Below are 15859 nucleotides of genomic sequence, written 5' to 3' on the forward strand. Positions count from 1 at the left end.
CACTGTCTTTAATTTAACTTTTCATTTCATTTTGAATTTTTTCTTTTTATAAAATTGGTTCAACAAGAGCCGAAAAGGAGTCAAAATAATATGTCATCTTATTTATACTTGAAAAAAAGTAAATACTATTAAAAACATTTATTTGGCTACTGTTAATGCTAGTGTGATATCTCAATGGCTACCCTCTTTCAATACAATAAAAACTTAATGAATACATCAATTTGTTTTGTATCCCGTTACATAAAAACACACAACACTAAATGCCAAAATTACAAAGGATACAGTACAACAAAATAGGCATGCAATAAAAAAGTTAAAAGAAAACCCGAGAAAGATAAAAGGGCAGATACAAAAGTGCACCACACATCAACAAAAAGAAAACATGAAACTTAAGTTTCAGTCTCACCATGTCTCTTGAGATGGAAGTAAATATCTCTCAAGACCCAAGATGTTCGTTTCAGCTGCACCAAGAAGGAGAACACCTTGTTGTATTTGGCTAAACACGTATCTGTGATGACGATATTACACGGCCACTCAACCTAAATGAGACACAAATATCATTGGATTATTATTAAACAGTTTGCTGTATTTGGCTAAACATTGTATCCAATGAAATCACTGTTCTGTAAAACCAATACCAATCTTTATCCTTGCGGATAAAGACAGGGGACCAGTCTAATGATAACTGAGCTCAGCATTCTTGGTGTTCTCTTTCTATAATGCAAACTCAATTCAGAAAAAAGAAAAGCAAACTATTCCTTACCTTGTATCGTAATTCCAAACAATCAAAGGTATCAATAGCTGTGAAAGACAAAAAGATTCATTCTTATTATGCTATTCTATTAGAAACAAAGCAGAAAGAGTTTGGTCAGCCGTAAAACAAAACAAACAAAATGAATTTTTATTTTATGTTGTTCCTATCTGTCACAACACGCCCGAGGCCTAAGGTCAGGTTACATGAGGTAATTTTTACAGGCAACTAGTATGCAACCATCCCTACTGCATTCAAAACGGACACTTCCGTTCCACACAAGAAGTCTTTCAAGCAGTTTCCTTTTTTACTGTTTCAGAGAGAATTATGTAACAACTGTGACTGTTCTTGCTTTTTTGAGATTGTCTGGAACTGGTTGACTGTAAACTGACTCTAGTCGCATGACCTCTAGTCTACAGGGCAGCCTGTAAAGCATTTTCACAAAAATCAATCATTAATGAAAAATCAAGGTACCCCCACGAATATAATAATAGGATTCAAACTTTGCCTCTAGTTACCAGGCAATTTCTGTGGTCTAGTGGTATGACATCTGCTCTAGAATTGCAAAAGTCGTCGGTTCGAATTCCGTCCCAGTTATGCTTGTGGATTTCTTCACAGGACTCAAGAAAGCAATGAGTATAACAATGCTAAACAAACATCAGTGTACATGTAGTTGCATACTACAACAAAAATATTAATGTCAATGTAATAAAACAATTTTGAGATTTTTATTTCCAAATATCACAATATATAATCTTAAAACATACATGCATGTAAATTGGTTATACATACTAACCGTTTGGCTTGAAGTGATGTGGAAGATACTTTAGACTAAATCCAAGGTTGTTAGCGTACTTGGATTCACTATTCGTTGAGTACTGAACGGCCCTTGCCAGAAGCTGGTTCAGCACCATGGGTGTCAGTAACTCGGGAGGCCTCATACCTTGGGCAAGCTGTCAACAAAATAATTTGTTTACATGTATGTCTTTTTTTTGTATTTTATCTTTATTATTTACTTATCTTATAAAGGGTTTTGATACCCATGGTAGATCAACTTTTTGGCCATGACACAAATCCATACCCACTGTGAAAGAAGATGTAATTAACATAACTTATCTGTAGAAGTTTCGGCTTCATTAGTCATCATGTTTTTTTGTTTTTTGAAAGTGAAAATCACAGAGCCATGTTTTCAGGAGAGTTGCATGAATCTGTTTTTCCCGTGAAATTGTTTTACAAATTTTTCAAAAACTACCGCACCTCAGTAAGAAATATTTTAAGGAAAGCTTTTAACCACAATTATCTGTAAACCGTGTATGTTTAATGTAAATCTGTGGTTGTTGTGTTTTGTATCGTACAGAAGTACCCAATCCCTTTAATATGAGAGGTTAGGACAGTGTGTTAGAGCAGGGTTTGATGAGAGGTTAGGACAGTGTGTTAGAGCAGGGTTTGATGAGAGGTTAGGACAGTGTGTTAGAGCAGGGTTTGATGAGAGGTTAAGACAGTGTGTTAGAGCAGGGTTTGATGAGAGGTTAAGACAGTGTGTTAGAGCAGGGTTTGATGAGAGGTTAGGACAGTGTGTTAGAGCAGGGTTTGAAGAGAGGTTAGGACAGTGTGTTAGAGCAGGGTTTGATGAGAGGTTAGGACAGTGTGTTAGAGCAGGGTTTGAAGAGAGGTTAGGACAGTGTGTTAGAGCAGGGTTTGAAGAGAGGTTAGGACAGTGTGTTAGAGCAGGGTTTGATGAGAGGTTAGGACAGTGTGTTAGAGCAGGGTTTGATGAGAGGTTAGGACAGTGTGTTAGAGCAGGGTTTGATGAGAGGTTAGGACAGTGTGTTAGAGCAGGGTTTGATGAGAGGTTAGGACAGTGTGTTAGAGCAGGGTTTGATGAGAGGTTAAGACAGTGTGTTAGAGCAGGGTTTGATGAGAGGTTAGGACAGTGTGTTAGAGCAGGGTTTGATGAGAGGTTAGGACAGTGTGTTAGAGCAGGGTTTGATGAGAGGTTAGGACAGTGTGTTAGAGCAGGGTTTGATGAGAGGTTAAGACAGTGTGTTAGAGCAGGGTTTGATGAGAGGTTAAGACAGTGTGTTAGAGCAGGGTTTGATGAGAGGTTAGGACAGTGTGTTAGAGCAGGGTTTGAAGAGAGGTTAGGACAGTGTGTTAGAGCAGGGTTTGAAGAGAGGTTAAGACAGTGTGTTAGAGCAGGGTTTGATGAGAGGTTAGGACAATGTGTTAGAGCAGGGTTTGATGAGAGGTTAAGACAGTGTGTTAGAGCAGGGTTTGATGAGAGGTTAGGACAATGTGTTAGAGCAGGGTTTGAAGAGAGGTTAGGACAGTGTGTTAGAGCAGGGTTTGAAGAGAGGTTAGGACAGTGTGTTAGAGCAGGGTTTGATGATAGGTTAAGACAGTGTGTTAGAGCAGGGTTTGATGAGAGGTTAGGACAGTGTGTTAGAGCATGGTTTGATGAAAGGTTAGGACAGTGTGTTAGAGCAGGGTTTGATGACAGGTTAGGACAGTGTGTTAGAGCAGGGTTTGATGAGAGGTTAGGACAGTGTGTTAGAGCAGGGTTTGATGAGAGGTTAAGACAGTGTGTTAGAGCAGGGTTTGATGAGAGGTTAGGGCAGTGTGTTAGAGCAGGGTTTGATGAGAGGTTAGGACAGTGTGTTAGAGCATGGTTTGATGAGAGGTTAGGACAGTGTGTTAGAGCAGGGTTTGATGAGAGGTTAGGACAGTGTGTTAGAGCAGGGTTTGATGAGAGGTTAGGACAGTGTGTTAGAGCAGGGCTTGATGAGAGGTTAGGGCAGTGTGTTAGAGCAGGGTTTGATGAGAGGTTAGGACAGTGTGTTAGAGCAGGGTTTGATGAGAGGTTAGGACAGTGTGTTAGAGCAGGGTTTGATGAGAGGTTAGGGCAGTGTGTTAGAGCAGGGCTTGATGAGAGGTTAGGGCAGTGTGTTAGAGCAGGGTTTGATGAGAGGTTAGGACAGTGTGTTAGAGCAGGGCTTGATGAGAGGTTAAGACAGTGTGTTAGAGCAGGGTTTGAAGAGAGGTTAGGACAGTGTGTTAGAGCAGGGTTTGATGACAGGTTAGGACAATGTGTTAGAGCAGGGTTTGATGAGAGGTTAAGACAGTGTGTTAGAGCAGGGTTTGATGAGAGGTTAGGGCAGTGTGTTAGAGCAGGGTTTGATGAGAGGTTAGGACAGTGTGTTAGAGCAGGGTTTGATGAGAGGTTAGGACAGTGTGTTAGAGCAGGGTTTGATACAGGCAGTGCAATGTAGGTTTATCTCTCATTCTTATTGCTATGGATTTACCAATCGGAATCAAGGATTCAAGTTTGAATATAATTACCTTATCGAATAGCTGATCACAGAGGGAGAGTCCAAATTCTCCATCTTCAAGAAAGAGGAAACTCCTGAGTGTCTCAAAGTGTTTGCCGATCCCCAACTCCACTATGAAGTAGTCCAAGATTCCTTTATTTACTAAACTGATCCTGGATAAAAAAAAAAAAAAAAAAAAAAAAAAAAAAAAAAAAAAAAAAAAAAAAAAAAAACTCACACAATTGAAAACCGAGTCGGTGTATGGTTACACTCATGTGAACGCACTTTGTTTGGGAAGAAGTTTGGGTTTGTTGGTTTGTTGGTTCTTGGTTTGTTAGTTTGTTTGTTTAGACGATCTTCCCGTCAAGGGAACTCGGCAAACTCCCACAAGGGGACATAACCAAGCTGGCAACAGCCAATCTCCAATACAATTTGGTTTTAATGTCTATGATAATGAATAAACCAAACCAGGAAATTGTGCTTCATTAACTAGACAGCAATACTTTTTTAGTTATTGTGAAATCAGCGATTAGCTTGGTAGGATTCAAACCCACTACTCTGTGATTGCAAGTCCAGTAGTTTTACCACTGGACCCAGTAACCAAGCAGACAAGCAGAGAAAACTGTTTGAAATGTCAAGAGGCTTCTTCTTCTCAGATCAACACTTATGAACATAAATGAACTTCTTAAATGAATTTTCAATTAGGAAACTTAAAGGAACATAACAGAATTGCTTTTGCTAGCAAAAAAACGTTGCTGGCAGTGTAAGCACTTTATGTAATCTACAATATACATAAACTGACCAACCTGTAGAGAAAAGTGAAAAACCGATCACCATGTTTTAATTACCGATTCAAATATGTAATTTCAGATAGAAATATTTTAAGGGATGTTTTCTGCTATCATCATCATTAGACCGTGCATGTTTAATGTAAATCTGTGATCTTCACGATTTTTGTTTCTTACCAATTCTGTAACGTTCCTTTTAGAACCAACTTCAACTATTTCTATTATGACTAGTAAAAATTACTTAGAAGGCGAGAAGTTACATTTACTGGGAGACTTGTTGGTTTGAAAAGTTCCAAGTGGTATGAAAAATTGAGGAAAGGTTCTGGGAAAGATTAATAGATTTCCTGTAAGGGACAGCGCCAAAAATATTTTCTAGGCGGGCTGGTAACAATGGACAGAGAAGAAGTGCGGTTGTATTAAATATGGGTTTAATGACTGATCATTAGCAACGTTCAAAATAAGTTAGAGTTTTGCCTAGATGTCTCCATCCCATCCACTCTAAGAACTTACTGAGCAAGCAGCGGTGCTGTAACCGATCTCTTCATGATGATTGGAAGTGATTGGTGTTCCACTGCTTCCATACTGTCTGACTCCAACGCTTGTAAACCATAGTCTCCAACCTCCGTTGATAACGGCATGAAGCCAGTGTTGGATAAGAGGTCAGGCATTGGGGGCTTGTCTGGAAGAGTAAAAAATAACTAATCATGACTTTCAAGAAATGTTACAAGCCAAAACACTTTTCAGAGACAATTTCTAAAAGTTGAAGTCGTCGTCAGAGGGATTTACTGGGAGGGAAACCGAAGTCAAGGAAAGTTAATTAATGGTGTACAAAGAGAGTTATAAACTTATTGCTATATTACAAGGTTAGTTTTTGAAGATGAAAACGCCTGTATAAGGCAAGTTGTGCACGGAAGTTTGCTCAACTGTACTGTCATTGCAAAGAAACAGGAATGCTATGGAAATGTTTATGTAGCTTTGGACAAAGCTGACAAATACAACTGACTTACTGACAGGGATGATTTGAGCTCTGATAATAAAAATGATACTACTTGGGCCAATTTATATCAACCGTGGACACTACTTGTGTTAACATTATACAAAAAGACCCAATAAAAGTCACATGTGAAAGTTTCAGCTGGATACAGTGTCTACTTGATGAGAAAGTTCATCAAACAAATGTCACAGCTGGTCGCAACATTTCTGAATGATCCAAACCATATTACTTTAAAGGAAATCCTTTCTCAACAAAGTTTTTACTTTCAATAGTAACAACGCTTCTCATCAAGTAACTTTGTATGGTCATTAAATGTTTGTTTATTTATCAATTTATGCTTTGCTAGATTCAGATATAATTGTGACTATTTTGAAATACATAGAACTATAATATATGTTTGCAGAAAACTTACCAAGAATATCAAAGTTGTCCTGCAATGGTTCAACTCCCTCAGCCAACCAGACAACAACCGACCGATCCTCCGTTGACTCCCCACCATCTGTCTTAGTCTGTCCTCCCTTCTGCTGACCAATCCCACCATACATGAACCTCTGTGCCGTTGAGTCCGACGGGTGATGACCATGAGCCACGACTGTCATTTTGGTTTCTCTGCCGTCTCCCAACTGCTTATAAACAATGTTTTTCTCATCGGGGTAGAGCATTGACTGTATGGATGAATCCGAGGAATGGGCAATCGGAGGTCTAAAGATAACAGCGCCCTCTATTGATCCAACCTGCGAGACTCCAGAGATGATGTTGTGCTTAATGTAATGTGATTGGCTGACAGACTGTGAGGTGTTGGACGCCTTTGATGCCCCTGGTGTCTGGTGGGTTTGTTGCTGTACAGCTGCAGGGTAAAGCATATCCCCAAGATGTGAATCGCTAGGGTGTGCCCCGGTAGTGGGTATACCAAGGATAGCCCGGTCCTTGACCAAGTTACTAGCTTCTGTGGAAGAAACATTTTCCGTGGAGTTAGAATCCTGTCCCAGGTTTTCTTTGGGGTACAGCACATCCCCTAATGATGAATCCCCAACATGTCCGAATGCACTTTTAGCAATGTGACCACCCCTCAAGTTCAAGTCGGATGGTCTGCTATCTGCATCTGAAGGTGATAAGAGAGGAGGTTCCACTGGTGCTACAGGGGTGGATGGCAACAAGGCACTTTTGGGGTACAGAGCATCCCCTAATGAAGAATCACCAGCATGTCCAAATGCACTTTTAGCAATGTGACCACCCCTCAAGTTCAAGTCCGATGGTCTGCTACCAGCCTCTGAAGGTAATAAGACAGGAGATTCCACTGATGTTACAGGGGCAGAGGGCAACAAGGCAACTGGTAGCGAAGGTTTTTGACTTGAAGAAGAATCTATTTGCCCAGATGGGTTTACCAAGACCTGAGAATCAGTTCCTTTAGGATAGAGGAAATCTCCTAGTGACGAGTCCCCAGCGTGCCCGTATGTACTCTTCACCACTTTTCTCAAGTCCCCTCCAGTCACCTCACCGCTTCCCCCCAAATTAGAGTCAGATGGATGTCCAAGCGCAGTTGAAGATTCAGGAACGGACTGCTCCACTGGTGTATTAGGGGAATACAGAATGCCACCAACAGTTGAATTGGAGGGATGTCCAATGGAAGGTGAGACAGTCGGGACTCCAAGCATTTCATCTATTATATGAGAGTCTTGAGGCAGCGCAGCTTGTGAATTTTCAGCTTCTGTTGGTAGACTTGAACCGATCTGGATCAAGACATCATCGACATCTGCACCAATCGATGACGCCTGTTCTAACCCATCATCCTCAACATGCTCCTTGGGTAGAAAGTCTGAAATCAGGTAGCGATGTGTGGTAGGATTCTTAGCATCAGCCTTAGCTTGAAGATCAGCACCACTGCCTCCACCAGCGATCATCTGCAATGTAGCCTCAATGTCTTGGTTTGGAAGTTCTCCTGTTCCTAAGAAGTCACTTCCGACTGAAATCAGCAACTCCGGTTCTGGCTCTCCTATTTGCTTGACTGTAGGCAAGTGCTGTCTACCAGTAGCTAGCTTCATCTCCGAGGATCTCTCCGATACTTGGGAGCCCTGTTGGGCATCCTGTTCAGGTACGGCTGAAGGAATCTGACTCCCATCAGGTCTTCCATCATCCTGATCTTCAGTCCCTCCAGACACAACCGATTGACCCGCTACGCTCTCTGACCCCTGAACGACCTCTGAAGTCTTTAATGTGTCCTCTGAGCCGCTGAGTGGGACACTGCCTTGTTGTTTTAACACAAGCTCCTGTTGGAGTCTCGTCTCCTCTTGCTGGATGAATTCCACCCGTGCCTGGTCTAGTTGATGGCGTCGAACACGCCACAGTGCTCTTTGCTCCCTAGCTGAGGCTTCCTCTGTCAGGCCAGCGTAGTACTCAATCAACTCTTCCCTGTATTCACAAATATAACACAGCGATTCTGGTTATAAACACTCACTTTGATTATAATTTATAACAATTCAATTTGCATTGTCTGCATCCATTTAGTGTATAACTTAGTCAACTGTTATTCTTTTGAGTTTTTATTAGTTTTTAAGGGTTTAATGAAATTCCTGTTTCTGTTTACAGTTGTTCTAAGGCATGTTAATTGGCTTCTTGTTTCACATCTTGAATAGATGTAGACTGCTATGACCTTAATTAACTCTCATGGTCACGCTTTATAAACCTTCCTACTGTCTGACCAATCAACTATCATCCAGTGTGGGTTTGAATGATAGATAGATTAAACCCAGAATCAAAAGATTTCATCAGACTAAAAGTTAACATTAAATATCATTTTGTCAATACACAGGGGAAGTGTTAATATTAAATTGAAACACATAGGACCGCTAGACTTGTCGTGTATTGGGTTTACAGGCCCGACTCTAAGTCACTAGCTATGGGCAAACCTACATGTACATACCTGACTTTCTGTTCCAGATCATACTGCGCTTTAGCCTCCCCTGTCTCTCTCTTAGTCACTGCTTCAATTCTTTCAATATCTTCTTGCTTCTCTGTCTCTTCAGCAAAAGCCCGACGCTGGGACAAAAATAAGTATACATGTAGTAAGAGAGCCATTTGAGTATAATTCCTTCGGATGGGACGTTAAGCCGTTGGTCCCATGTGTTGTGTAACGCATGTAAAAGAACCAAGTCCTTAAGCAAGACACTTAACCATTGCTTCGTCCTTCGGATGGGACGTTAAGCCGTTGGTCCCATGTGTTGTGTAACACATGTAAAAGAACCCAGTCCTCATGCAAGACACTTAACCATTGCTTCGTCCTTCGGATGGGACGTAAAGCTGTTGGTCCCATGTGTTGTGTAACACATGTAAAAGAACTCAGTGCACTTTTCGAAAAGAGAAGGGGTTCGCCTCGGTGTTCCTGGCTGTGGCTGCTGTATGCGCCGTAGCACCTTGCCAACCCTTATAAGGTGCTAAATAATCGGATCTCAAAATTCATCACTGCAATCACCTATCATTTTGAAAGTTTGTATATACTCACCGCTTGAGTACCTTGTTTGGTAGATACGTGCGCTATATAAGACTTCGATATTATTATTAATGTTGTCATTTAGCTATTGAGAAAGAATTTGCTAGGTTCGAAACAATAGGCCATTAAATATTTTTTTTGCATTTATACCATTGGTCCATTTGGTTGGTAAGCTGCTGCAATAGCTAATTCTATTTTCTAGAATGTAATGATTCACATAAATATCCTGTGAAATTGTGCCATTTTTGTGTAATTTCAAGACAGAACATGGTCCACTATTTTGTGGAGCCAAATTTGTTACACGTATACTAGTTTTTATTAATCAAACTGTTTCTGTATTTTATCCTGTAATGGGCTGTTGGACAGAGGGCGTAATTTATGTTCTTGTTGTGAAAGCGCCCTCTAGTGTTCGCTGGTTCTTGCATGTATTTTAGAATGCAAGAACATGCGAGATAACAAAGATTAGAACTCATTTATCGGGACAACGTGTGTTGGCGCTCGTTGTGTAACAAGAAAAAAAAATCATAAAGCTATGTTTTGAGAAAAAATCTTAACCCCCCCCCCCCACAAAAAAAAACCCCAAACCCAAACCAAAACCAAGCTTTGAAGAGATGTTTTCTCATGTTCATAATAAAACAAAATACAATCCCTTTTTGTTATGGTTATGTGTCCAATGCTCCTGTATGTGTTGATTTACCAACAGTGAATGTGATCAGGCAAGCTAATTAAAGAAAAATCTTATAGCGTCTTAACACTTGAATCTTATTTCGGTAATTTTAGGGTACTGCCCCTTCTACGATTAGTGTTTTTTTACGCAGGAAATATGGTAATACAGGTACGTACCATTTTAACCTTTTTTCAAGTCAAGAAACACAAGCCACAACTTAACTTCAACACTCACCACAAGATCTCTCTGCATTTGGTCTTTAAACTCCTTGAACGCTTCTCTCTTCTTAGAGTCTTCTGCAACACGCTGTTCCTGCATCGCATCTGGAAATAAGAAATAATCATGGCAGCTTGTAATCATTCTAGCAGCGACTGAAGTAGGTATAATATTTCCACACTATCCGGACCTCCCAAAAACCTTTACTTGTGGAAAAAAAATCCCCACTATTTCCCACACAACTCAGGGGAAAGAACCGAGTTCTCTATGCGTATCATACTTCGATGTAGGGAAAAACCAAAGATTATTGAGCGTCGAAAGTGCAGGATAGGAAACTGGATCTCTATCTGCTGTTGGAACATGAAATATGCCTAGGGACTGTTTCAGCTGGCAGATGATTTGTTATGTCATTGATAGCCATGCTCATTATCTTCACTGATCTATTGTTGCATCAAAAGAGTTGCTTGCTAAGGCACGTTTCCCATTTGAGCCCTAGCTCCGCATCTTGTGCCTTCAGCACTTTATAATCTTTGGTAAAAACCCCAATTATAATTCCCTATTTCCAATGCAATTGTTACAGGTATGAAATTGTTGCAGAACTACCTGCTAATCTTTACAAGATTCAAACTGGCCCAGTGATACGTCATCAGCTCTAGAATGGCAGTGATCCTTGGTTTGATCCCAACCCAGTAGTATAGACTGTTAACTTTTCCATACACTTTTTTTTAACGGGGGGGGGGGGGGGGGGGGGGGGGAGAGGACTGAGTATACCGAGTTTATCACACATCAGTGTAGCAACAAAAGCACAAATCGTAAGTCTGTCCTATAGACCGATCCAGGCGCGCAAGTGCTGGGCGCCGCCATGCACTGCTCGCCGCTGCTGGGGTGTACTTGTGCCTAGTTTTGTGCACACGAGAAAATTGTTTTCATTTTCACTTTTTATGGGAATTGAATGTCTTCTTCGATAATCTATGAAATTTCCTTGATATGGCCGCTTGATATAACAACGTACTACATTCTTGATAAATTTTTAAAATTAAGAAGAAAGTAAAATACTGAAATTCTGACAAAATACCTTGCCGATGTAATGCATTTTAGCGACTATTATGCAGTTTCCGCGTCTTCCGCGTCTTTGACCCCTAAGACAAGCACCTTTTTCAAGATGATTTGGCTTATATTTTGTTGCAAATATTTGTGGTCAGTGATCTACATTGGTATGTAATGATGTCCTGTTAAGAAAATTGTTTTATTCGTTGAGGAAAACATTTAATTTTCATAAAGAGTGAAAAGAAACATGATTTCCCCATGTCTTTGTGCACAAAACTAGGCACATGTACATGTACACCCCAGCAATGGCGCGCGGTGCTAAACACTTGTGCGCCCGGTGCGCATCGGATCGGTCTATAAACATCAACTCAGAGATAATGTGGATGCAATATAAGCCCAAGAGTGATGGAGAGGATGGGGGATGCAGGAGAAAGAATGATGCAGTGGGATTGGTTGGCATTATTTACCTATTATTTTCTTGAGTTCATCTGCTGCAGCTTTCCTGGCTTTGGTCATCAACTCCCGCCTGGTCTCCAACTCCAAAAGCTCCTGAAGATGAAAAAGCAACGTTGCCAAAACATAAGATTCAAACTGCCTTTAGCTAACGGGCAATCTCGGTAGTCTAGTTGGTCAGACACTGCTCTAGAATTTGGTCATGGGTTTGAATCCCACCCGAGTAACATACCTGTGATATTTTTTCACAGGACTCGGGAAAGTACCGAGTATACAGTGCTACCACACATCGGTGTATGGCTAAAAACCAAAATTAATATTCTTTATCCCCGCTGCAATTTGCACCAATGCCATAGGAAGCTACTGTCTACCAATGGTGTGCTGTTATAAAGTCAAACTGAATGTAAAGGTATGGTGTGCACCTACTGCAAGTACACTGCACAGTTAAACACAATTTCAAAAATAGCGCACCAAGATTTAATTGCATAATAAATTAGGTGAATTGAGTTAATACACAACATGAGCGAATTTGAGTAAAACTTGTTGAATAAATTTTTATCTTTTCCTTCAATGACCTCTGAACAAGATTTGTACATGGTCACCAAAAAACTTTTTTGTTTCCTATTCCTATTTGCATTCTTCATACCTTTTCTCGTCTTGAGACTGTTTTTTGTCTTGCGAGGGCCCGCATGTGACCGACGTAAACTCTCGTCCTCTCAGCAGAATCCTCTAACTCCTCAGCAGAAAACGTCAGATTAATCCGAGGTATGGACACGCCGGGGTTACACAAAAAATGCTGCAAGAAGAGACAAATTAAAATCTGTGTGTTCCCACCGCTTTTTTTCAAAATTTTGGCATTCTGGACCCTAATTGTGCAAGTTTTTCTGAAGCAGGCTAAATTGAAAAAAAGGCCCTTTGCATAGTTTTACATGATGTCTATGTTTGGTTTGAAAGGATCTACTACACAATTTGGGACATTTTAAATGGCTTAACTTTATGTTGTTTGTGAATTTGAAATATCAGCCTGTAATCCAAACCTATTGGTCTGATATCAGATCTTGTGCATGGCGAGAACCCTGGTTCAGAATTTCTATTAACACCCATTAACATTTCACCTTCGTGAAAACCCTGATAGGCCAATTAAAAACCCCAAAACAAACTAATTCTCACTTAGACTTTATGTGTAATTTCTATTTTGTTGGGGCTTACTTTGTCAAAATATCACACACAAAACCACATTTGCAAATTCATTGAAATGAATCATAAACATAAAGGGCAAACATAAAAATTTTAAACAAAAACTATGTGCATTTAAAAGACTTTCAACAACAACAAATCAATCAAAGAGCAATTAAGTCGCTTTGATTTCTGTCATGTGATCACAATATTCAAATGAGGCTTTGGTACTTTACCTCTGGACAGCAAAGCCTGATTAAATTGAGTGATTTTCCGCATACATAGATGTCATATGCGAGATCCTTCAAGAATAAAGGTACACTGTCCTCTGTGTTACGAGACGCCAGCACAAAACCCTGCGTCCAGTAATGTTTATCTGTAAGTGGAAAATGCACATTACATTGGTTCAATCAGCTAAATATTAAAGGAACTGAAAACTATTGGTAATTACACAAAATAATTGTTAGCATAAAAACTTACTTGGTACCAAGCAATGGAGAGCTGTTGATAGTATAACAATTGCGAGAATCGGCCCCCTCTAAAGTAGCGTTGTTTTGTGAAAGACGTAAATTCTCACTCAAATATATTCAATTAATTTTTTTTAATTAAACAAACTTTAATCATCCTTTACAGGCAATCATCCTTTACATGCAAAACTTCAGACCTGAAGCCTTTTATTATGCATCTGAAGGGGAACAAAAAGTTGTGCAACAAGGGTGTTTTTTCTTTCACTATCCTCTTGCAACTTTGATTACCAATTGAGCTGAAATTTTCACAGGTTTGTTATTTTATGCATGTTGGGATACACCAAGTCAGAATTGCGAAACGTATCAAGTGCCTTTAAATGGCAAAAGGAAGTGCAATTTCTAGACGAGATTTAAACTCACGATATTTCATTCACTTCGAATTGCAAACTAGATATGCACAGGAATTTGTCATTTTCAAAGAAATGTTTAAAAACAGATTTTAAAAAGTTGCACAGATTGTGCACCTCACTCATGTCTAAGCCTGTGCTGGATTACCGGGTTTCTGGTTACTAAAAAAGACAATCGGTTCCTGTTCCCAAACCCAAATCAAAATGAATATCGGGTTCCCGCAAAAAACCCGCAAAAACCCCAAACTAAAACACTCATGCAACTGGCCCAGTCATCATCTCTTTAATTATTCAAGACATTTTGTAAACTCAACCTTTTTTACCTCTATAATGTAGATATTCATCACTGACTTTGATCAAGAATTCTCCAAACAGATCACGACAGATTCCGTGGAAGACCCAGTCCTGGATAAACCTACCAACAGGGTCAGACAAGTAAAAAAGGTCTTAAAATTGTCATCTTTGAGAAACCTTTCTTTGAAACAGTTTTGGTAGCTAAGCAAGATTATGATAAGGAACTAAGTGCTATAAGTTCTTCTGTTGAACCCTGGAGATTGGAGTAAGCAGTGGACGCAAAATATCAATAAGGCGTCGGGTAGCTGATGAAGAACAAAGTGAAGAAGAACAAAGGGCTATGAGGTCTTGGAGATATACAGGAGCCAAATTAAGAACAGCTTTATACAAGAAGAAGAGTTTTGAAGTGGAAGTGTTGGTGAATAGACCAATCACAACGCAAAGAAGGTCTGACAAAAGGTCTGACATGCGTGCGCGTATCTTGGCGCGGGCGGCAGAGTTGTACAGAAAGGCATTGGAGAGCCCCACGTGTTCTTGCTCACACGTGCTTCGTGGGCGGAGCCTACTGGATTGGGAGCCAATGAAGAGAGCGAATGATGGGTGTTATGTGCACTGATTTTTTCCTACAGATAACTAATCTGGCAAAATAACATAATAAGCCATTTTGAGAAATGATTGACACATTATAATTTCACCATTAGGTTTGGGTAAATTTTGAATTCCTTAGACTATTGAGACAGTTGCAATTCCCTTTCCTGTAATTGGCAGTTTGTTCACTGTTTGTTTTGATAATAAAAAACACATACGTCACGATTCGGGGCAAGCTTTTGCGTAGTTACGTAAGACACGGTGAACACCCAAACACAATTCTGAATGGATGTGTATGGCACAATGGTACCAGGGTTTGCTCATCTGGAGGTTGCTATCAGACATGCCAACCTCTGGGATCACAAAACTGTATTCTGAAACCCCAAAACCTGTATTTTGCATCAAAAACCTGTATTTTTTTTCTAAACACGCGTAAACGTAGTTTTAAGCCCCGAGACAGGCAAAATAGAGAAGGTGTGAAGGCCATTAAGTTATCAAACAGCCTAATTAAACCAAATAAATTTAAAAAAATAAAAAATAAATAAAAAAAATAAAAAAAAAAAAAAAAAAATAAAAAAAAAATAAAAAAAAATAAAAATAATAAAAATTAATAAAAATTTGGGCAGAGGTTTCCCTACGGGTGGTTAACCCAATGGAACAGGTTTTGTATGAAAAAAAGATATTGATAAATCATATCTTAAAGACATTGATACATCATATCCTATTTCATATAGAAACCCTTGTCAATTAATTAAATATCATTTTCTTTGTCAAAAGAAGACAAGTACAAAACAAAACCAATTTAATTTCAATGAAGAAGACAAAAAAACAAATCATCCTGAAAAGTTTCGTTTGTTGTATTTGGGGGTATAGTTCTTAAATTTATCTTATAAAAATCTCGCTTCAGGCGCTCTATATCTTTTGTGTCTTTATTTTGGCAAAAAATTCTTTTACAAACTCGATTCGTCCGTTCACAAAACGACCGATACCATATAAGGGCATTTGACAACAGCACCCTCTGTTGTTCAATGAATTGTGTTAGACGGGTTCCCTGTGAAATCGGGACGTCAGATAAACTGGCGTGTAGTAAGCAATGCAGGTTTTGTGCTACTAGCGTGCGTGCAATGATGGATGCGAGGGAATCTCCGTTGCGCTCGCTCGATGTGTGGTGAAAGTTGAATAAGGAATACCCCCGTGGAATAATAAAGTTCACTGG

The 15859-nt window shown here is 39.7% G+C and overlaps 1 protein-coding gene across 1 annotated transcript in view; it reads right to left on the reverse strand.

The window, feature by feature from the left end:
* Window positions 1-15859, reverse strand: part of LOC117306981 (gamma-tubulin complex component 6-like) — a 36795-nt gene that overhangs the window by 6473 nt on the left and 14463 nt on the right. Inside the window, exons 12-23 of the mRNA XM_033791594.1 lie at window positions 14085-14176; window positions 13124-13263; window positions 12358-12507; window positions 11726-11807; window positions 10230-10318; window positions 8762-8877; window positions 6254-8250; window positions 5358-5526; window positions 4091-4232; window positions 1548-1704; window positions 764-801; window positions 407-539 (exon numbers count right to left, since the gene is read on the reverse strand). Coding sequence (XP_033647485.1) covers window positions 407-539; window positions 764-801; window positions 1548-1704; window positions 4091-4232; window positions 5358-5526; window positions 6254-8250; window positions 8762-8877; window positions 10230-10318; window positions 11726-11807; window positions 12358-12507; window positions 13124-13263; window positions 14085-14176 — 3305 coding nt within the window. The remainder of the gene's footprint in view (window positions 1-406; window positions 540-763; window positions 802-1547; window positions 1705-4090; window positions 4233-5357; window positions 5527-6253; window positions 8251-8761; window positions 8878-10229; window positions 10319-11725; window positions 11808-12357; window positions 12508-13123; window positions 13264-14084; window positions 14177-15859) is intronic.

The sequence above is a fragment of the Asterias rubens genome, chromosome 2 (genome assembly GCF_902459465.1).
Source record: "Asterias rubens chromosome 2, eAstRub1.3, whole genome shotgun sequence".
Taxonomy (NCBI): Eukaryota; Metazoa; Echinodermata; class Asteroidea; order Forcipulatida; family Asteriidae; genus Asterias; species Asterias rubens.